This window comes from Dipodomys spectabilis, unplaced genomic scaffold (assembly GCF_019054845.1).
Source record: "Dipodomys spectabilis isolate Male_0828 unplaced genomic scaffold, ASM1905484v1 ptg000002l, whole genome shotgun sequence".
Classification (NCBI taxonomy): Eukaryota; Metazoa; Chordata; class Mammalia; order Rodentia; family Heteromyidae; genus Dipodomys; species Dipodomys spectabilis.
In genome coordinates, this window is record NW_024870679.1 from 18,852,440 (window position 1) to 18,874,200 (window position 21,761).

Consider the following 21,761-nt stretch of genomic DNA (forward strand, 5'->3'; position numbering starts at 1 on the left):
CTCTATCTCTTGAGTCACACCTCCACTTCTGGCTTTTTGTGGTTAATTGGAGATAAGAGTCTGGCTGACTTTCCAGCCTTTGAACCACAATCTTCAGATCTCAGTCTCCTGTGTAGCTAAGATTACAGGCGGGAGCCACGGCCCCAGTGTTAGAACACCTTTTCCTCTTATGACAATCTCCTGAGCAGGCCACTTCTGCCAATGTCTCGGGGGCAGTGGTGACTGGGGGTCTCTGAAGAGGTTTGGCAGAACAAAGGGTGGGCAGGAAAAGATGTGGGGAGGCAGCACCCACCCCCGCCCCCCAGGGGACAGAGTGGGGGGGGGTCAAACCTCAAGAACCACTGTGAGAAGGGCAGGCTGGGGAAGGGCAGTCAGGGGAAGGGAGGACTCACCTGCCTCTGAGGGAGGACAGGGGAGGACAGGCTGCAGAGGTGGGAAGGAAGAAGAAAACTCGGTGAATGGCAGCAGGTTGTGAGCCCAGAGGGTGGCTGGGAGGGACACAGAGGGGGAAAGGGGTGGAGAGAGAAAGGGGAGGAAGAAGTGGGCGGAGGGAGGGCGACAGACACCGGTTAAAAAGAGAGTGGAAGAGAAACCACTGACAGCCTTAAGAGCAGAGAGCAGCGGGCAGTTGCGAAAAGCTTCCAGAGCCTGCAGAAGCAACAGAAGCTCCAGGGAGGAGGAGAAGAAGAAGGTAAGGGTGGCCTTGAGCTTTTCAGACCAGAGAACATTACAAGTCAATAAAAGTGATCAGGAGAGAAAGGGGGAGAGGGAGGAGGGAGAGGGGTAGACAGACATGACAGTGACAGGGAGAGTTGACTTACTCGGCTGGTGGAGGGCAGTGTGGGTTTTCTGTACCTGTCACGCTCTGGCCCTTGCTGCGCATGCTCACTGCGATGGCTAGCTCTGGACAGGTGAAGGCGAATGAGTCAATGGAGCCCTTGGACTTCTTGACTTCCTTCATCTCCAGGCAGCTGTAGAAATGTGGGCTGGTGGATCCTTGCAGTTCTAGGCTGCTCTGGGAGCATTAGAAACAGGGTCCCCCCTGTCTGTGAGCACACATTGTGTGTGGGGGGGAGGGGATGTGAAGAGAGCATTGGCCCTTTAAAAACAACTCCAAACTCTTGTTTTATGATGTTTTCTCTAGGCATGGAATCTTATTTTTTAATACTTTTCCAGAGCATGGAGGGAAGTGTTTTGATTTTTTTTCTTTTTCCTGTGGTAAGGCATGTCCGACGGTTTAAAAATATTCTCTGCTTAGTTTTTTGCACAGTGTCATGCCCCTGCCCCCCCCCCCCCCCCCCCCCAAGGCAGAGGCCGCAGAGAAGGAATCTAGGCTTCCTCAGAGTCAGGCCAGGAGACGCCAATCTAGGAGGGTGTATGGCAGAAGACACAGCCAGAGGAGGTTCATGGGACAAAAGAACCAAGGCACGGGTGGTGAGACCTGAGTCTGGTCCCTTGACGTGGCTGTGACTCAGACTCCGTTTTGCCATCAGCAGCTGGAAATGGTTCTAACAGAAAACTCTCTCTGATGGTATTCACTAGGATACTGCACGAGACTACGACTGTATGAGCTCAAATGCAACTCTAAAAGGAAGAGGGACCAAGGTTGAATAGCCCTTCCCTTTTCCCTTATGCCCCACCACACCCAGTACCCATATCCCATCATAATAGAGACCTTTCTAGTTCCTCCTCACATCATAATACAAGCTCCTCTCCTCCTCCTCCTCCTCCTGTTCTTCCTCTACCTCCTTTCTCTTCCTCCTTCTCCTCCTCCTCCTCCTTCTCCTCCTCCTCCTCCTCTTCCTCCTCCTCCTCCTCACCCTCTTCCTCGTTTTGTGCTGGTCCAGTGGTTTGAACTCAGGGCCTGGGTGCTATCTTAGAGCTTTTCCACTCAAGGCTGAGCCACAGCTCTATGTCTGGCTTTTTGGTGGTTAATTGGAGATAAGAGTCTCACAAGACTTTGCCTGAGCTGGCTTCGAACTACGATCATCAGATCTCAGCCCCCTGAGTGGCTAGGATGACAGGCGTGAAGTACTGGCACCTGGTATCTTACTGGTTCTTAGACCTCAGCATACCACCATGGAGGTGACCACAGGCTCTGCACACCAGGGTCCACTTAGCCTAAGAGAAGGGCAGCGTGCAGAGCACTGGATAGGGAGTCAGGAGAGCTGGAATTGAAATCAACTGAGCAGAAAAGAAACGTAGGCCAGGGTGTGAAGCTCGGCTCCTCTATTGATCTGCCTAGAGGTGTGTGCAGGCCAATGGGCCTCCATCTCCTCCACCCATGGCCCCTGAGCCTGAGTCACTACTCTTTGGAGACAGGAGTGAACTCCTCACCTTCCTGTCCGGTTCCCCAGGGCAGCAGAGTGGTTTGGAACCTGTTCTCTGGCTGCCCCTCGGAGCCTCTTCCTCATGCAGCAAGTGGACTCCATGGAGGAGTCCTGGTGAGTGCAGGCGCAGAACTGAGAAGGCCTGGCAGCTGCGCGCCCTCCTCCCCACACACACATGAAGCTGGGCGCCAGTGGCATCTCCCTGGGCTTCCCACCCCCCCCACCCCCCTGCGCTCCTCCCGGGCTCTTCCCAGGCTTCCCTGGGCTCCTGTCTCAGCCACTCCATTCCTGTCCCCCTCTTAGGACTGGCCTAAGGTCCTAGAACGTCCTCAGCAGAAGATGCTTCTGCCCCCTCCTTGGACAAATAATACAAGGACGCCCTGGCCCGCTCACTCATACCCAAAGCTCCTCTCCCCCACCCTTGCCTGGATTTCCAGCCTCCATGTCTCCCTGTGCCTCCCTGTACTTTTCCACTAGAGTTCGCTTTTCTGTGTGTACCGGTGCTGGGACTTGAACTCAAGGCCTCTTCTCTGTTGACTTTTTCTTTCTTTCTCTTTTTTTTTTTTTTGCTCAAGGCTGGTGCTCTACCACTTGAGCTATACCTCCATTGAAGATAGTTGGTGGTAAGTTGGGAATAAGAGTCTCAGGAGCTTTTCGGCCTGGGCTGGCTTTGAACTTCAATCTTCACATCTCCTGAGGAGCTAGGATGACAGGTGTGAGCCCCTGGGTACCCAGTTTGGGCATTCATGTGAACATCTAATCAGTCCTATGTTTTGGTCATTATGGGGCACCCGCCTGCCTGCCTGTCCTCCTCTCCTCCACAGGCAGAGAGCAGGCACAGGCAGTCCTGGGTGCCAGAGGCCACCAGGGCTGCCATGGTGCTGGCTGGCCTCATGGGTACTGGCTGGCTGGCTCCAACTCTGGGCCCAGCCAGTTAAACCAAGGCATAGTCGTGTGTGTGAGGATCACACAGGGGAGGAATGGAAGAAGACCTGCAAAGCTCACTCAGGGCCTGCGAGAGCCAAGTCCAGGCCCTTATCCATTCAGGAGAGGACTTGCCCACAGGGCATTCTAGAAGCTTCTCCAAGGACCAGTCCCACTCACCCCACCTGCCTGAAGGATTGAGTTGGCCAAGAAGGGGAAATACTCCTTTACCAGGGGAGCTTCCGGGCCCTTACAAAAGATGTGGTCTTCCTTTCTGTGGTTGGGAGCGGCTGGATCTCCATCGGGACTGCCTGCTAAGCCTCTCCGAATCGCTTGCTGCTGACATACTAGCAAAGAATGGGCAAGGAAAAAGTCAACCGTCCATTCACTTGTGTGAAGGGCAAGGGTGCCGTAAGGTCTCAGAATCAGAGACTCTCTAGAGTCAATGCAAAAGAAACAGTCTCTTTGGTCACATTTGCTTTGAAATTTTAGCTGTGTTACTTGAGAGGATTTACTTAACATCGCTGGTCTTCTCTGTTTCTTCACATGCTTAAGAGATGAATACCAGTCTTCTTGTAAAGTTTGCTAAGGATGAAATAGACTTTTTCCCTCCTCCCTGCCCCCCAGTACTAGGGATGAAAACAACACCCAGCCATTGAGCTGTACCCCCAGACTGCTATTTTAAGCATTAGTACATAGTAGGTGCTCAGCTAGCAAAAGAACAATAAGATAGACTCCAGGTCACCTCAGCCCAAGTCTCTTCAAATTGTATCTTATCCGATGAAAAGGACTTTCCACAGTGCAGGCTAGCTCTGACAGATAATTCAGAACAAGTACTGATTCATTTTTATGACTACAGCTTAAAAAAATTTTTTTAGGAACTATATTTGCAGCCTTTTTAGCTGGGAGTCAGAGAATCGGAATCTGCCTCCTAGCAAGGAGAGGCTTGAACTCAGATCTCTCATACTTGCTGTGCTTTTCCCCTCAAGGCTGACATTCTACTACTTGACCCACACTTCCACTTATGGCTTTATAGTGGTTAACTGGAGGTGAGAATCTCATGGATTTGTTTCCCTGGGGCTGGGTTTGTCTTCTGGGCCTGGCTTCAAACTGAGTTCCTCAGATCTCAACTTCCTGAGTAGCTACGATTACAGGCATGAGTCACCACACACTGCTACTAACTTACCCCTGCTGCTAACTCGCCATATTATAATAATCAGACAGCTACACACTGAACTTAGAGCTTGATCATCTCAGCCACCATCCAGCCACACATGTGCGCTGAGGTCCGGGAGGGCTCTTGTGCAAACCCACAATGAACAACTGGCATGAGAAATAGCCTCTCGTTGGGGCTGGGAAGGTGGCTCAGTGGTAGAGCACTTGCCTTGCATGCCTGAGGCCCTGGGTTCGATTCCTCAGCACCACATAAGCAAAAAGAAAAAAGCCGGAAGTGGCGCTGTGGCTCAAGTGGTAGAGCGCTAGCCTTGAGCTGAAGAGCTGAGGGACAGTGCCCAGGCCCAGAGTTCAGGCCCCACGACTGGACCAAAAAAAAAAGAAAAAGAAATAGCCTCTTGTAGCAAATGACAGCCTTGAATTGTCGCAGGGGGATTCCAGAACTTACTCCTGCCCAGAAAGTGCATGACTCAGAACTTCAGCGCAAGGCACATGTCACCAGGCAACATGTCCTCCATCTTTCGCTTCCCCTTTGCTTTTGTGGGCATACTGTTGCAAAGGCACCCTGACACTCGCTTCTTGGAAGGGAGAAATCCTATCAAACACACTCAGGCCTGAAAGCATGAGTTAAAGACATGCTAGAGATTGGGCACTGGTGGCTTACGCCTGTAATCCTAGCTATTCAAGAGGCTGAGATCTGAGGATCACAGTTCAAAGCCAGCTCAGGCAGGACAGTCCATGAGACTCATCTCCAATTAACCACCAGCAAACCAGAAGTAGAGCTGTGGCTCAAATGCTAGCCTTGAGCAAAAAGAGCTCAGGGACCATGCCCAGGCCCCACATCTGACAAAAAAAAGGAAGAAAGAAAGAAAGAAAGAAAGAAAGAAAGAAAGAAAGAAAGAAAGAAAGAAAGAAAGAAAGAAAGAAAGAAAGAAAGAAAGGAAGAAAGAAAGGAAGAAAGAAAGAAAGAAAGAAAGACAGACATGCTAGAGCCGGGCACTGGTGGCTCATGCCTATAATCTTAGCTACTCAGGAGGCTGAGTTCTGAGGATCATGGCTCAAAGCCAACCCATGCAGGAAAGTCTGTAAGACTCTTATTTCCAATTAACCACCAACAAGCTGGAAGTGGAGGTGTGGCTCAGGTGTTAGAGTGATCCACCTGGAGGGAGTTCAAATCCCACCCTCAAATGAGAAAGCTATGGACATTGTCAGATGCTTTTTCTGGGCCAGATTCTGTTCCAGGCATTTCCACAGTCTTTAGTTCCATCAATAAATATCCCCCTATTTTCCTGATGAGCTGGCAACTGAGAGAGCATGACTTGCCCTAAGGTCCCAAAACCAGAGGATGCTGGACTGGCTCCTAGCCTCGCCAATCCTAGAATTCTGAGCCTGACCATCCAGCTCGGAGGTTTCTGCTGTTTTTGTTAGCACGTGACATCAATGCATCACCAGAGCCCTCTGTCTGGCCAGCCGGCAGCCCAGCAGTAGACAGGGCCTCGGCCAAGAGCGCTGACTGGCTAAAAAAGGAAAGAACTTTCTATATGTGAATTCTGGCCAAATGGCGGCAGATGCTGAAGTCTGGGAATCCTGACCACGGTGGTCGCAGGGCCCCAGCACAGTGATCAATTCTGGGAGCAGCTTATGCTAAAACTGCCCAGCCAATGTGCCTAGAGCTAAAAGGGGAAACCCCAGGGCCTCTGCCATATGGGGCCTCTCCCAGATGGCATCAGGAGAAGTGAGCAGAGCCCTGTTCACAAGTTGGGGCTTGAATTCCGGCCACAGGTCCATCGTCTGCCCTTCTGTGCTGTTTGCAGAGTCACAGAGAGAATGTGGGCTTTGGAGTGAGGCTGATCAGGGTCATGTCCCTTATTTGCAAATTGTGGGACTTTGCATGAGTTCTATAACCTCAAGCCTCCATTTCCCCCTTCTGTAAGATAGGACAATGCAACTTCCCCAGTACAGTTAATGGGGAGGTGAAAAAGTCTATCTGTGGCTGAGCATGGTGGCTCACATCTTCACATCCTAGCTATTTGGGAGGCATAGATCTGGAGGATCACAGTTTGAGGCTAGCCACGACCAAAAAAAAAAAAAGTGTATGAAGTCCCCATTTAACAATAAAACACTAGGATGTGTGTCTGTCATCCCAGCTAAATAGGAAGTGTAAATAGAAGAATCTACATGGGCCCGGGCAAAAAGGAAGATCCTGTTTAAAAGTAAATAGCAAAAGAGGGTTAGGAGGTGTGGCTCAAGTGGTAGAACACCTGTCTAGCAAGTACAAGGCCCTTAGTTCAAACTTCAGTACTGTTCCCACCCCCACTCCCACCCCCACCCCCGTCCTCCCCAAAATATAGTTGTAAAGTACTTCTTGCTTTCTTTCACCTTAGTGTTTTTCTTAGTACTCCTTAACTTTCAATATCTTAGATAAAACTAGGGGTGTGTCTGAGGGATCTCTAGCTTCTTTTCAGCTCCACAGCTGTATGAAATCTATGACAAGATGGTAGGAAGAGTAAAGACATGTGAGCACTGCCATCAATAGAATTTTCATTACTAATTGCTTAGGCACAGATCCCTTCCCATGGAGTAGGTAATAAGGACCTGCCGATTTTGTTATAAGCTGTTATCTCCATTTCCCTTCCTTTCAATAGACACCTTATAAATAGTGCTTAACATTTTAAGAAGAAAAGCATTTATCCTAGAATAACTCTCTCCTCTCAGTGGGCTACTTTCTGCCTTCTTGGCTTTGAAACAATTGTCTGCTAGTTGGGTGTCTGTGAGTAGCCCAATTTGTCCTTTGTCAGAATCAAATACTTAATCTTAAAGAGGAGTTAATTATCTGCCAGAGGCTTGAGCAAGAGGAAAACTAAGCCGGCAAGTTAGCTTACCCATCTGCCTCTTTCTGCTCTCTCATCTCGCTAGAGATCAGGTTCAGGGATGCTGGTGCCTGGTAGACTTCTGATTCTTGTTCTTTTTCTTTTCTTCCAGCACTGAGACTTGACTTCAAACCTGAGCACTGTCCCTGATCTTTATCTGCTCAAGGTGCTCTCCCACTTGAGCCACACCTCCACTTCTGGCCTTTTACTGGTTAACTGGAGAGAAGAGTCTAACTGATGTTCCTGCCTGGGCTGGGTTCCAACTGTGGTCCTCAGATCTCAGCCTCCTGAATAGCTAGGATTCACAGCAGGAGCCACAGGTGCCCTGCCTTGGACTTCTAATTGTTGGGAAGTAGCAATTAGCATCTGCCTGGTCATTCCCCCTGAGGCTGATGTAGCTACCCTAACCCTGAATCAGGGGAGAAATCTAAATCCTGCGTGTAAGAGTTACTTACAACTACTTACCATAAACGCTTTCTCCTAACTATTATCTCCTGAATATGCCTGGTTAGGGTTAGGGTTAGGGTTAGAAAAGGGGTTAGAATTAGGCTTAGAGTTAGGCTTAGGGTTAGAAAAGGGCTTAGGGCTAGGTTTAGGGTTAGGGTTAGGGTTACGCCTGCTCAAGTCTCCTTACATAAAGGTGATCAGCCTCTGACTGGCAAGGATTTGCCAAATAAAGAAGGCCCAGTGATGTAGATGATTTAGATCGGGGTTGCAACTGTGTGGGAGCTGGGAGCTGGGTTTGACTCCAGCTTTTATTCAGGTTAACTTCTCTGAGTCCTGTAAAGAAAAGAGGATGAGAAGAGCCCCTGCTTCCTCAAGTTGGTTGGCAGAAGCCAATGAACAAAAATAAATGAACAATATGTGATATATATCTACACACATGTATATATACATATATAGAGAGACATACACATACACACACATACACGCTTACAGAGTGTCTGACACATAGGATGATCTTTTTTTTTTTTTTTGGTCGTGGAGCTTGAACTCTGGGCCTGGGCGCTGTCCCTCAGCTCTTCAGCTCAAGGCTAGCGCTCTACCACTTGAGCCACAGTGCCACTTCCAGTTTTCTTGGAGATCAGAGTCTCATGGACTTTCCTCCCAGGCTGGCTTTGAACCATGAGCCTCAGATCTCAGCCTCCTGAGTAGCTAGGATTATAGGCATGAGCCACTGGCATCCTGCAGCTTTGGTTGTTTTTGAGATAAGGTCTTGCTTTTTGCTTGAACCAGCCTGGACACTGATTTTCCTATTTGTGTTTTCCTGCATGGCTGGGATGGCAGGCGTGTGCCCGTGCTCTCAGACATTGTACTGTCCCTGTTAGCTTGGGATCACAGGCACATTGCCCTGTGACAAACTGTTCGTTGAGATATAGTTTCATGAATATTTTTGCTTAAGCTGGCCTTAAACCACCATCCCCTGGTCTCTGCCTTCCAGGTAGCTAGCATTGTAGGCTTGAGCCGCTGTGTCAAACTCTAGTTTGAATCTAATTCTGGATAAACTAGAAGATGTGGTTGAGGTTCTCACAGGCCAATAACAATTACGGAGGTAGCTGAAAATCAGTATGTACTTGTCATTTACTTCTTTGTATCCATTTTAGGATACAAAACCAGAAAAGTATACAGGAGAGATGAAGTACAAAAGAGCTTATAGATGACAGGCATCTTGGCTTGTGTTCTTCATGGAGTCAGTTTTAATGTGTGGCATAGCATAGGAACTTAGCAAAACACCTTCTCCAGTAAACTGGACTGACCTGATTCTATGCTGAAGGCAGTATATAAGAGGAGCCCTGAGACCCTTAAAGTTTTCTCTTCACCGAAGCAGCTGCTGGTGGCTCACACCTGTAAACTGAGCTACTCAGGAGGCTGAGATCTGAGGATCACAGTCCCAAGCCAGCCTGGGTAGGAAAGTTCCATTTCACCACCAACAAGTTGGAAGTGGAGCTGTGGGTTCAATTGGTAGAGCATTAGCCTTGAGCACAAACGCTCAGGGACAGCGCCCAGGCCTTGAATTCAAGTTCCAGGATTGGCACAAAAGTACATAAATAAATATAATAAAAGAAAAGATTTCATTGAGAAACAAGTTATCCTTGCCATCTTCCTATGGCCCCTTCTACCGGAAGACTAACAGAACAATAGTGCAGGCCCAGAGCATTGTTCTTATTACTATGAATAACCGTCCTTATTGAGAACCAGAGGTCTGTTAGATGCTGTCCAGAGCCTGTGTCATTGTCTAGAATTAGACACTGTGGTGGAATGGTCGTACAATCTCATCTTGGCAGGCTTGGTGAAACCCTGTAAACCAAGGGGGAGAGGCATGAACAAGTAGAGTGATGGCCTCTTGGACACCTTCAGTCCTGCTTAGCCAGGCAGAAGGAAGGAAAGCCTGCTGGCTTGTCTTCCTGGTGTTCTGCACACCATTCCTCAGGGCCTGTGCGTGTGCGCTGGGTTTGCTCTTGTTCTCTTCTGTAAGGACCAGCCTCAATCCGGGTAGGATTTGCTGTTTTGCATGACCTCAATGCTATCCTTCACCCATTGTTTGTATAAAATCCACACCACCAGATGTGAAATCATAGGAAGACTCTTACATCTAACGAACCAGCAAAAAGCTAGAAGTAGAGCTGTGGCTCAAATGGTAGAGCATCAGCCTTGAGTGAAAAAACTAAGGGTCAACACAAGGCCCTGAATTCAAGCCCCAGGACTGGCAAACGTGCGTGCACACACACACAATAAATGTCTATGAAACTGAACCGAAATATTACTTGCACGGTCTTTTCCCCAGCACTCCATACAGTGCAATGCACAGTAAGGAAGTGGGTGGCTCACACCTGTAATTCTAGCTAATCAGGAGGCTGAGATCTAAAGACCAGGGCTAAGGCAAGCCTGGGCAGGAAAGTCTGTGAGACTCTTATCCCTCCCCCATACACCAAGTATTCTCTTAGTTGCATAAAAGCTGACCCTGGGTGTTATTACCCAACAGCTGGATCTCATCTGATGCCACCCAGTGCCCCAGGGGTAGCAGTTGATGAAGTTCCAGGAGCTGAGACCTAAGAACTGATGAACCCCCACCCCAGATGGGGAACTGGGATAAAGCCCCAGTTCTATTCTGCTCTCTATTAATCTTTGTTTCTTTAACCAAGTCATCTTTTTTGGATGTTTTCTCCTCTGCAAAACAAGCAATAATAATTACCACACAGCAATAAAAACTCCAGTCAGCAATAAAAATCAGATGTCTGTAATTCCAGAGGTATTCAGTGTGTGTGTGTGTGTGTGTGTGTGTGTGTGTGTGTGTGTGTGTGTGTGTGTGCTGGTACAAGGGCTTGAACTTGTGCTGTTTCTTGGGCTTTTCATTCAAGGCTGCTGCTCTACCATTTGAGTAATACTTCCACTTCTGGTTTTTTGCTGGTAAACTGGAAATAAAAGTCTCTCAGGTCTGCCTAGCTTCGAACCAAGATCCTCAAATCTCAGCTTCTTGAGTAGCTGGCTCATGCCTCTAGCATGAGCCATGGACAGCCAGCGGAACTTCCTTCATCTAAACACATATCACATTATATTGAGATCATGTATTTAACTTCTCCCCTCAAAGGAAAAAAAAGAAGCAATTAAACCGAGTAAAGGTCTTGTCTCTCTCCCTTCCTGCCACACCCCCTACTGCTAGCATGATGCCTGGTACCTTATAATCACCCCCAACACCTTATTAAATCAATACATGAGGAAGTGACACTGTGACTCAAGTGGTAGAGCGTCAGATTTGAGCAAAAAGCTGAGCAAAAGTACAAGGCCCTGGGTTCAAGTCCCAGGACTAGTGCACACAAATGCGTGCTCTCTCTCTCTCTCTCTCTCACCTACACACACACACACACACACACACACACACACACACACACACACACATAACTGGTAGCCTGCCAGGGAAGATTATAACTAAGGCACAAGGAAATTACCACTGTATCTTAATTTTTCATGGCACCAGAATGGTTCCTCCTTCATGTTCTTCCAGCCAAGAAATCTACAAAGGGCTTTACATGCTATACACCCCTTATAATAGCTGAGCAACCTCTTACATGTTTTTTTTTTTGGGGGGGGGTCCGGTCGTGGGGCCTGAACTCTGGGCCTGGACACTGTCCCTCAGCTCTTCAGCTCAAGGCTAGCACTCTACCACTTGAGCCACAGTGCCACTTGAGGTTTTTTTTCTTTTTGCTTATGTGGTGCTGGGGAATCAAACCCAGGGCCTCATGCATGCAAGGCAAGTGATCTACCACTGAGCCACCTTCCCAGCCCCTCTTACATGTTTTTTTTGAGGTTGTGGGGAGCCCAAGGAAAACCAGCTTTAGCCATAGATCTTTCATGATCAGAATTGAGCAACTGGTATTTTAATTGAGCAGCTGGCTGTGATGGAAGGTCAGTGGGAAGTCATAAAGGAAAGATCTTCCATTCTGTTTCTTCTGCCAGGGTCCTGGGGGTTGTGTCTCATCCCCACATCTCCTCAGCTCATTTCTACTGTTCCTAAGGATACCTTCCTCCTGTTTACCTATTTTTCCAAGGTGCTTCTTTCTTGCTGGGGGTCTATGGCTCACACCAGTAATCCTACTCAGGAGGTTGAGATGTGAGACTCACCATTCGGAGCCAGCCTGGGAAGGAAAGTCTGGGAGAATCTGACCTTCATTTGAACTACCAAAAAGCCAGAAGTGGAGATGGGGCTCAGGTGGTAGAGTGTGGCCAGGCTTGAATAAAAAAGCTGAGGGAGGGCTGGGAAGGTGGCTCAGTGGTAGAGTGCTTGCCTTGCATGCATGAGGCCCTGGGTTCGATTCCTCAGCACCACATAAGCAAAAAGAAAAAGCCGGAAGTGGTGCTATGGCTCAAGTGGTACAGCACTAGCCTTGAACTGAAGAGCTGAGGGAAAGTGCCCAGGCCCTGAGTTCAGGCCCTAGGACTGGGAAAAGGAAACAACAACAAAAACCCAAACCCCAAGATGCTCCTTTCTTGAATCTGTACTAGTCTCCTCGCAGGTGGGATTGTTTGACCACAAGCAAGGCAGGCAGCATCCAAGCCTCATGGCAGACCAGAGTGTCACATTCTTTGTTTGGAGTTACTTTTATACTCCTCTGGGGACTTGGAAAAGGATGAATGGGGGGTGGGGGGAGGATCATGGGAAAGGTCTTCAGGGAGTAAGCGTGAAAAATTATCCCCAGTCCTGGAACAATATAATCTCTCTCTTCCTTTTAATTTCCATTTCTAATTGCTTCTCTTTTTCCCCCTTTGCTTTTCCCCCTGCCCCTTCCTTCTTTCTAATGCACTTTATTCTGGCAGGCATGTACTTCCCTTTTTCCTTTTCCTGCATCCATTCTTTCCTGTTAGTAAAGGCTACCTTTTATTCCATTTTTTTTTTAAATGTGGAGCTTGGTGCTCAGTGCTCTTTCTCTATCACCTCAAAGCACTCTGAGTTAACACCAGATACCACCTGTAATCCTAGTTTACTCAGGAGGCTGAGATCTGAGGGTTGAGGTTTGAAGCCAGCCTAAGCGTGAAAGTCTGTGAAACTCTCATTTCCAATTAACCACCAAAAAGCTGGAAGTGGAGGTGTGGCTCAAGTGGTAGAGTGCCAGCATTGAGGGGAAAAGCCAATCAAGAACACAAAGCCCTAAGTTCAATTCCCCCCACCCCACATATATGTAAAGCACTTGGAGCTAAATAATAGTTGCTTCATCCTTTTTTTTTTTCCAGATAAGAGCAGCAAAATACCGATTTAATAATTTATTCACACTCAGAAGAATAGAAGTTCAAACTCCACTCAGTCACTTTCCATGTTTCTCTTAAGGATGATATGGGTTCTTCTACTCCATGCCCAGCTCCCCCTTGCCATTTCCACTTCCTGGTTCTCTTCTTTCTGTTCCTCCCCTCCTCTCTCTCCTCTTTGCTCTCGGATGTTCACATAGTTCAGTCACTGCCCAGTTAAAGGTGTTGAGCCCTTTATATGTATATGTATTGGCAAGAGATGACAGGCCATTATCTGATTAGCCATGTTCTCTGTGTGTGTGTGTGTGTCTGTCTGTCTGTCTGAGGGCTTGACTCACAGCCTCAGCAATGCCCTTACACTTTTGCCCCTTAAGGCTGTTGGCTCTACCACTTGAGCCACACCTCTGCTTCTGCCTTTTTGCTGGTTCACGGGAGATGAGCGTCTTACAGACTTTTCTGCCTGGGCTTGGTCTGAGCCATGACCCCCAGATCTCAGGCCCCCCGAGGAATGTGGGGTGACGGGTGTGAGCCACCAGGGCTTTTTTTTTTTTTTAGCTGGGGGAGAAGTGTGAGGGCTCTGGGGTGCACTTGACCTTGAGGCGCCACCTTGTTCAGTAGCACGGTGCAGACTCAGCCCTGTTTCTCTCCCTGTCTCCCGCCCTTGCAGAGGCGCCGGCCCCGGACCCCGGGCCCCCGCGGCGCCATGGGGGACTGGAGCTTCCTGGGGAACGTCCTGGAGGAGGTGCATAAGCACTCGACGGTGATCGGCAAGGTGTGGCTGACGGTGCTGTTCATCTTCCGCATGCTGGTGCTGGGCACGGCGGCCGAGTCGTCGTGGGGGGACGAGCAGGCCGACTTCCGCTGCGATACCCTGCAGCCCGGCTGTCAGAACGTGTGCTACGACCAGGCGTTCCCCATCTCGCACATCCGCTACTGGGTGCTGCAGATCATCTTCGTGTCCACGCCGTCGCTCGTGTACATGGGCCACGCGGTGCACACGGTGCGGAGGCAGGAGAAGCGGAGGCTGCGGGAGGCCGAGGCCGAGCGCGCCGGCGGCGGCGGCGGCGAGTGCCCCAAGGCCGAGCCGCTCTGCTGGGAGGACGCCAGCGGCAAGGTCATCCTCAAGGGCAGCCTGCTGCACACCTACGCATGCGCCATCGTGCTGCGCACCGCCTTGGAGGTGGCCTTCCTGGTGGGCCAGTACCTGCTCTACGGGATCTTTCTGGAAACGCTGCACGTGTGCCGCCGCAGCCCGTGTCCCCACCCGGTCAACTGCTACGTGTCCCGGCCCACGGAGAAGAACGTCTTCATCGTCTTCATGCTGGCCGTGGCCGCGCTCTCGCTCTTCCTCAGCCTGGCCGAGCTCTACCACCTGGGCTGGAAGAAGATCCGGAAGCGGTTTGCGGGATCGAAGCCCGTCCCGGCCGGGCTCCCCGATCCCCGGCCCGGCCCGAGCTGCACCCCGCCGCCGGACTTCCACCAGTGCCTGCGCGGCGGCCCCGGCGGCGGCGGCGACTTCTTCGGCCCCTTCTCCCCGGGCGGCGCCGTCGTGCCCCCGCGACCGGACGCGGACGCCTCCGCCCCGGCCGCCGGCACCGCCCCCCGCCCCCCCGCCGAGCCGGGCCGGGGCCCCGAGCCCGCCCCCCCGGAAGGCTTCATCCACCTGCGCTACGGCAGCGCGAAGCCCGGGCTGTCCGGCCACGCCCCCTCGCCGGGACCCCGCCCACTGCACAGTTACCATAGCGACAAGCGGCGTCTCAGCAAGGCCAGCAGCAAGGCCCGATCGGATGACCTGTCGGTGTGACCCCTCCCTCCCTTTCTCTCCCCCCCCCCCCACGCACATGGGATGGGGGCGGCTATGACCAGAGGGGAACCGAGGAGGGTCAGAGAAGAAAAGAGGTGCCCTCCCCCTCTGACTCCCTCCTCCCGTTCTCAAGCTCACTGCTGTGGTGGTCCTGGGTGCTAGGTCCTTGACAGGGTGTCTTCACTCTAGAAGGTCTAACCCCAGCTTCCTCTCCCCACATTCGGACTCGCCTTTCAGAATCAGCTAGAGGAAGGGAAGGGAGTCATAGCAAAATCTGGAACAGGAAAAGGGGCCACAATACCAGAATACCAAGCTAGAGGCACGTGGCTTCCGTATGTAATCCCAGCCACTCAGGATGCTGAAATCCAAGCATCATGATGCACAGCCAGCTTGGGCAGACACATTTGAGAGACTCTTATCTCCAAGGAACCGGCAAAAACAAACCCAAAAGTGGAGGTGTGGCTCAAGTAGTAGAGTGTCAGCCTTGAGCAAAAAAAAAAAAAAAAAAGCCAATCAAGAGCATGAGGCCCTGAGTTCAAGCCCCAGTAGCTGGCATCCTCAGAACTTGACCAGCAGTCTACACTTTACAAGGGCATTGGTATGTATCTTTGGCAAATGTCTTGGTAATGACACAGCCTTTTCTTCTGCCCGGATGGACACTCAGCCAACGAAGGTGGCCGCCTACTCCAGGAGTGGCTGCACACTGGCAATCTTGCTACCTCCGCCATCCTGTGGCTTCTGTGCCAGGAGAGATGCCATATTGACTGTTCATCAATGTCTCTCCAAAGACCTTACCACCAGAATGCCCTCCCTCCCATCCTCACCAGATCACTGGTCACCAAAGCTGTTGGAATTTCCCCCAGGGACTTACACAGACAGACAGCATTGTGTTGCTCAGATTCCCCTAAGGAAAAATAATTCTGCTGTGATGTAAAAATTAAAAGGAGAAAAGACACTGGAAAGCTGGCTTCCCCTTCTATTTATTTCTCTTACTGATTGCCAACTGAGAATGCCAAGGAGGGGGTGGTAATGCCAGCTAGTCGCAATCCTTTCTCTGCCCCCCTCTCTCCCTCCCTCTCTCCCTCCCTCCCCCAGAAGCATGAAAGCAGGAAGGCAATCTCTAGCGTTTTTTTTTGTTTTTTGGCAAGGCCCTTATTTAAAGCACACAGAAATTTGTGTATCTCCATGGTGCCTCTGATGGGAATGCCAGGTGGGAATGCAGAAACGCTTAGCCTTCCCCAAGGACTGGCTTGGTGTCTATATTAAACGGATCCACAATGGGTGGCTGCCATTTTGGATGCCGATAAAACATGCTCAGAAATCGGCTACTGAGACTATTAAAGAAACATTCTTATACTTTAAAAAAGTGTGTGTGTGTGTGTGTGTGTGTGTGTGTGTGTGTGTGTGTGTAGAAGGGTTATTGGGGTGGTCAAGGAGAGTCCTGACCTAAGGAAACAGAGAATCTCGTGTCTTCTTGCCTACTCCAGTTGCCTGGCAGAGGTGGAGCTTTACTCTTAGTATTTACTCTTGTATGAGCATATATGAGTAGGAGTAAGAGGTAGAGGAGGGTGAAAGTTTACAAGGAAACTATCTCCACCCTACCTGACTATCTCCGGGCCCCTTTGCTGGTATTTGGAAGCTATTAGTGGGTGGAGGGAAGGGTGAAGGTAGAGATATGAGAGTTCTGACTGGTTAGCCCAGATCCCAGACACATTTTTACTATGATTTAATCAAGATTTATTATCCTGGCCCAGCAGAGATGAATGGGATTAGGCCTAAAAATCCTGCTTAGGGGACAAAGATCAGAAGATCCAGGCCAGCCTGAGGGAAAAAAAATCAAGTTTTCATTTCAACCAATGTCTGGGCATGGTGCCTGTCATTTCAGTGACATGGAGAAGCAGAAATAGGAGGACTGCAGTCCAGACCAATCCAAGGAGAGTACCTGCCTAGCCAGCATGACTCCCGAGTTCAAAGTTCAGTACCACACACACAAAGAATTTTTCTGTCCTTCCACTGCTAAAGTTTTGTCCTTGTTTGGTTTGTGAAAATGGGTGTTTTTGAATTAGAGATTCTAGGAGATCAGGTCATGATGAGGTTTTTCAGGAAAGAAAAAGGAAGTTAATACGTGTAATTTGTCTTAATAAAATCTGTCTCCATATGTATCTCTCTTTTGTGTCCCTCTCATTCTGTGACTATAAAAAGATGGGAGATTGGATAGGGGAGGGGGGAGAGCTTTGGTGTCAGACAAAGGTTAAAGTACCAGCTGCTGATTTATGTCTGGATTCCAGTGTGCTATTTTATGTCTGAGATTTTTGTTTCCTTATCTGTAAATCAGGCCTAGTAAAATTTACTTCATAGGGTTGATAAGTGAGAGTCTGTATGTCAAGTGTTCACAGCCAGGTACTAGTGGCTCATGCCTATAATCTTAGCTACTCAGGAAGCTGAGATCTAAGGATTGTGGTTCAAAACCAACTTGAGCAGACAAATCCTAGAAACTCTTATCTCCAATTAACCACTAAAAAGCTGGAAGTGGAGGTGTGGCTCAAGTGGTAGAATGGTAGCCTTGAGTGAAAAAGCTAAGTAAGAACTCAAGATCCTGGGTTCAAGCCCCAGTACCAGCACAAAAGTTTGGGGGGGGAGGTGATTTTTTCACTTAAGGCTGGTGTTTTACCACTTGAGCCATACCTCCCCTTCTGGCTTTTTTGGCCAGTTCATTGGAAATAAGACTCATAAGAGTCTCACAACCTTTTCTGCTGGGCTGACTTCAAACCTCAGGTCTCAGCCTCTTGAGTAGGATTACAGGTGTAAGCCCCTAGTGCCTGAAAAAACTAATAACAAATTATTGTAGCAAACAAAAAAATGAAAGTAATTGTTCCTGTTGGTTGGTCTGTGTGGGTACATTTAATTTTCTTTGTTTAGTGAACTATTTTAATGTTATGTTATTTTTAAAATTATGATTGAGAAAAAGAAATCTATTTACATTCAATCTTTGGGGCTAAATTTGGTGTTCCCCTGGGGCTGCTGGGGAGCTGTGTCCATTTCCACAGAACTCATGCCTGGGAAACTTTTCTTGGCATCAGTTCTGACTGCCACTCTTAAATGGAACAGGGTGCAAGAGGCGCTCCCGCGGCACAGGCTCTCAGGGGTGGCAGAGGCTGCCCTGGAGGCCGATCGCCCCGGGACCCCGCCACACCTCAGTGTGGTGAGCGCCCACTCCGTGTGGGGAAGAGCCACGGGCCGAGAGAGAAAGCCACTATCTGCGTTCACAACCTTCTGCAGAAGCTGGGTAACTAGCTCCTCGGGAGGCTGAAATCTGAGGATCGAGATTCAAAGCCAGACTGGGCAGGAAAGTCCATGAGACTCTTATCTCCAATTAGCTAGCAAAAAAAAAAAAAGTGAAGATGTGGCTCAAATTGTAGAATATCAGCCTTGAGTGAACAAGGCATGTGAGAGCAAGAGGTCCTGAGTTCAAGTTCTAGTACCTCCACACATGTGTGCGTGTGCGCGTGCGCACACACACACACACACACACACACACACACACACACACACGAGAGAGAGGGAGAGAGAAAGAGAGAGGGAGAGAGAGAAGAGGAGGAAGGAGGGAAGGGAGGGAGGGCGGGAGGGAGAGAAGGACAAAAGGAAGGAGGGAAGGAAGAAGGAGGAAAGGAGGAAGTAAGTAAGGAGGGAAGGAGGGAGGGAGGGAGGGAAGGAAGAAGGAAGGAAGAAATGGAAGAAGGGAAAGAAGAAGGGGTGAGTGAGGGAGGAAGGAAGGAAAGAGGAAAGGAGGAAAGAGGGAGGGAGGGAAGGAAGAGGAAGGAAGGAAGAAATGAAGGAAGGAGGGAAGGAAGAACTAGTGAGTGAGGAGGAAAGGAGGAAGGAAGGAGGACAGAGAGAAAGAGGAAGGAAAGAGGGAAGAAGGGAAGAAGGGAGGAAGGAAGGAAGGAAGGAAGGAAGGAAGGAAGGAAGGAAGGAAGGAAGGAAGGAAGGAAGGAAAGAAGGAAGGATTCTGTTAACATCTCTAGGATTCATGGGGATTTCCAGTTGTTCTTGTGCTAGTTTCATCTACCTGGGTAGATATTTACTTCCAAGGTCCTGGACCTCCAGCATTTAAGACAACGTTGGACCAGCCCTGGAAGGTGCTAGAATGTATCTGCCAAGTAAAGCTGAAGTTTCCCTCTCTTATGTCTGCCTCTGACATTGTGCTTTGTGGCCTTACTTTCTCTACAAACTCATTTCCCACACAGCCTTTCCCTTCTTCTCCTTGTACTGCTGTATGCTGAAACCGGTGAACCGCCACCGTGGAGAACTCTTCTGAGCATGCAAGGCTGTCTGGAGCCAGAGTTTTAGGCCCAGGACCAAACTCTGGGGTTTTACCATGTCAGGTGCAGCCACCTCCCCCAAATTAAACACCTGGTGAAGGGCAGAGAAAGGCAGCCATGGGAAGACAGCCCTTTGGGGCATCTTCAGCTGTTTTCTGGGCATAGAGAAGAATAAGAGTTTTACATAGATAAAGCATGAGGGGCAGACGGGGCTGGGAAGGTGGCTCAGTGGTTGAGTGCTTGCCTAGCATGCATGAAGCCCTGGGTTCTCTTCCTCAGTACCACATACACAGAAAAAGCCAGAAGTGGTGCTGTGGCTCAAGTGGTAGAGTGCTAGCCTTGAGCACAGAGAGGCGCCAGGATCAGGGGGAAAAAGAACAAAAACAAAAAAGAATGAGGGGCAGAAAGAGATACATGTAGTTGTTCAATAGTCTCGGTCGCAGGTGTGTTCTGGTGTTTCCAGGTGGCTGGCGGCAGGCTCAGGGCTGGACAGGTGAGGGCCTATAGCTGTACGAGTTGTTGGTCCCTGGCAGGTGTCCAAGAATGATCTTGTGTGTGTGTGTGTGTGTGTGTGTGAGAGAGAGAGAGAGAGAGAGAGAGAGAGAGAGAGAGAGGGTGGGGAGCGGGGAGGTACTGGGGCTTTAACTCAGGGCCTCATGTTCTTGCTTAGCTTTTTTTTTTCCTCTCAAGTCTGGTGTTCTACCACTTGAGCCACAGCTCCACTTCTGGGTTTTTGGTGGTTATTTTGGAGATAAGAGTCTCAAAGACTTTCCTAGCAAAGCTGGCTTTGAACTGCAATCCTCAGATCTCCGCCTCCTAAGTAGCTAGGATGACAGGCGTGAGCCACAGGTACCTGGCTGAATGTCTCTCATTTGTTTGTCTTGCTTGTAGTTATTTATGGGTCCAAGTGAGGAGTCTGATTCCCAGCAACAGTAACTATAAAGCTCCTATGATAGGACCAGTCTCCAGTGCAGGAAGAGAGAGGAGAGGTCCTGAGTTCAAGACCTAATACAGGTACACACCAAGGCACTGTGGCTAACTTGTGACTCTTCCTCTCCACCCCCCAAAATGATCTCAACATTTTAGTAAAGAGTTAACCCTGACCCAGACCCAGACACACAGACACACAGACACACACACCCTGGGGCCTCTACCTTAACACGTATAGCACTCCTTTACCGAAAGTGTTTTTTTGGAAGTGGAAGGTAGTTAAGTGGTGACACCATTCTGTGTGGGCAGGGCCTGGCAGGGCCTGGCAGGGCAGAGTGTGCAGGTGTTGAGTTCAGGGCGGCTGGGACAGACACTCAGCTGCTGAGAGGGAGAGGAAGGCGCTGCTGACAGCCAGGCTGGCGGGCTGTCAGGGACAGATAGCGCTGCCCGCTTCGGCAGCTCAGGGAAACACCTCCTCCTTCCTTTCCCTGGCATCTCCTCCCTCACTGCTGTTCCTCCCCGCTGGCTTAGCCTTTCCACCCAGCAGAGCATCAGATCACAAGCCTCATGTTCCACAAGATCAGGTGTGATCTGACATCTCCCCAGGCAGGCCAGGATCAGGGAGCTCGCCTGTGGCTTCCTCCTCTTCACCAGCACTCGAGTCAGGATTAGAAGAGTTCCCCAGCCAGGAAATGTAGCTCATTTTTCCAGGATACTTGGCTGGGCACTGGTGGCTCACACCTGTAATCCCAGCTCCCCAGGAGGCTGAGATCTGGGGATGGTGGGCTCCAAGACAGCCAAGGTAAACAGATCTGTGAGACTCTTATCTCCAATTAATAACTAAAAAGCTTGAAGTGGAGCTATGGCTCAAGTGGTAGAGCACCAGCCTTCCATGGAAAAAGCAAAGTGAGAACACAGGTCCTGAGTTCAAGCCCCAGGACCAAAAAAAAAAAAAAGGTGACATTAGCTCTTACTCATTGGGGTACTGATGACTGATGGGATTGCTGTGGGTGTAAAGAAAGCACTTAGCAGAATGCACCGAACGATTGCTTATGGGTATTGGCTGTTCTTGGTTTGTTTTCTGAGCCAGCCTATTTTTGCATAGCTTTGGTAGACATCTCTTTCTATTTTTGTTGTTGTTGTTGTTGAAATCTTTGTTCCTAGAGTTCCTACCTCTTGCGAGTCACTGTGAGTGGAGTTCCTCGTGGAGCTGATAAGAATCCCAGGCACTCTACCAGCCTGGCTGCTTGAACAAGATGGTGGTCATCTGCAGTCAATCCTGGGCGAGTCTTATGATTCTCGTTGCAGGAGCCAAGCAACAAAGTGATTTTCCCAAGGCCTCATAGCTAGTTAATGAAACAGGGGGGAAAAAAAAGCAGTTATAATCCCATATCTCATCCTTTGTTGGATGTTCTGTTCCAAGTCACGTCCAGCTTTAATGAGATTCCTTCTGCTGCTTCTGTCTTCGCAGCACAGAGAAGCAGGGGTTTATAAATGACACTGAGGGACCTGCTCCCCTGCATACAGGAGCAGGTACAGCACAGAAATGGTGCCGACATGCAAGTATACTGCGGAGACAAGTGTGGGCTTTCAGTTCTCCATTAGGTCATGTATTCAAATCACAATCATGCTCTGCTGCCAGAGAGCCTGTCTTGTTACCACGATGGTC

At 49.6% G+C, this 21,761-nt stretch overlaps 1 protein-coding gene across 1 annotated transcript; it reads left to right on the forward strand.

Moving 5' to 3' along the window:
• The first annotated feature begins 626 nt into the window (after positions 1–626).
• Gja5 (gap junction protein alpha 5) lies at positions 627–15,219 on the forward strand. Its single transcript, XM_042680589.1, has 2 exons — positions 627–691; positions 13,704–15,219. The coding sequence occupies exon 2, from the start codon at positions 13,740–13,742 to the stop codon at positions 14,838–14,840; it is 1,101 nt and encodes a 366-aa protein (XP_042536523.1). The 5' UTR covers positions 627–691; positions 13,704–13,739; the 3' UTR covers positions 14,841–15,219.
• The last annotated feature ends 6,542 nt before the right edge of the window (positions 15,220–21,761 follow it).

Bases quoted from the DNA above. Each gene is read 5' to 3' on its own strand.
- Gja5 (XM_042680589.1), top strand. From the start codon at position 13,740: ATGGGGGACTGGAGCTTCCTGGGGAACGTCCTGGAGGAGGTGCATAAG.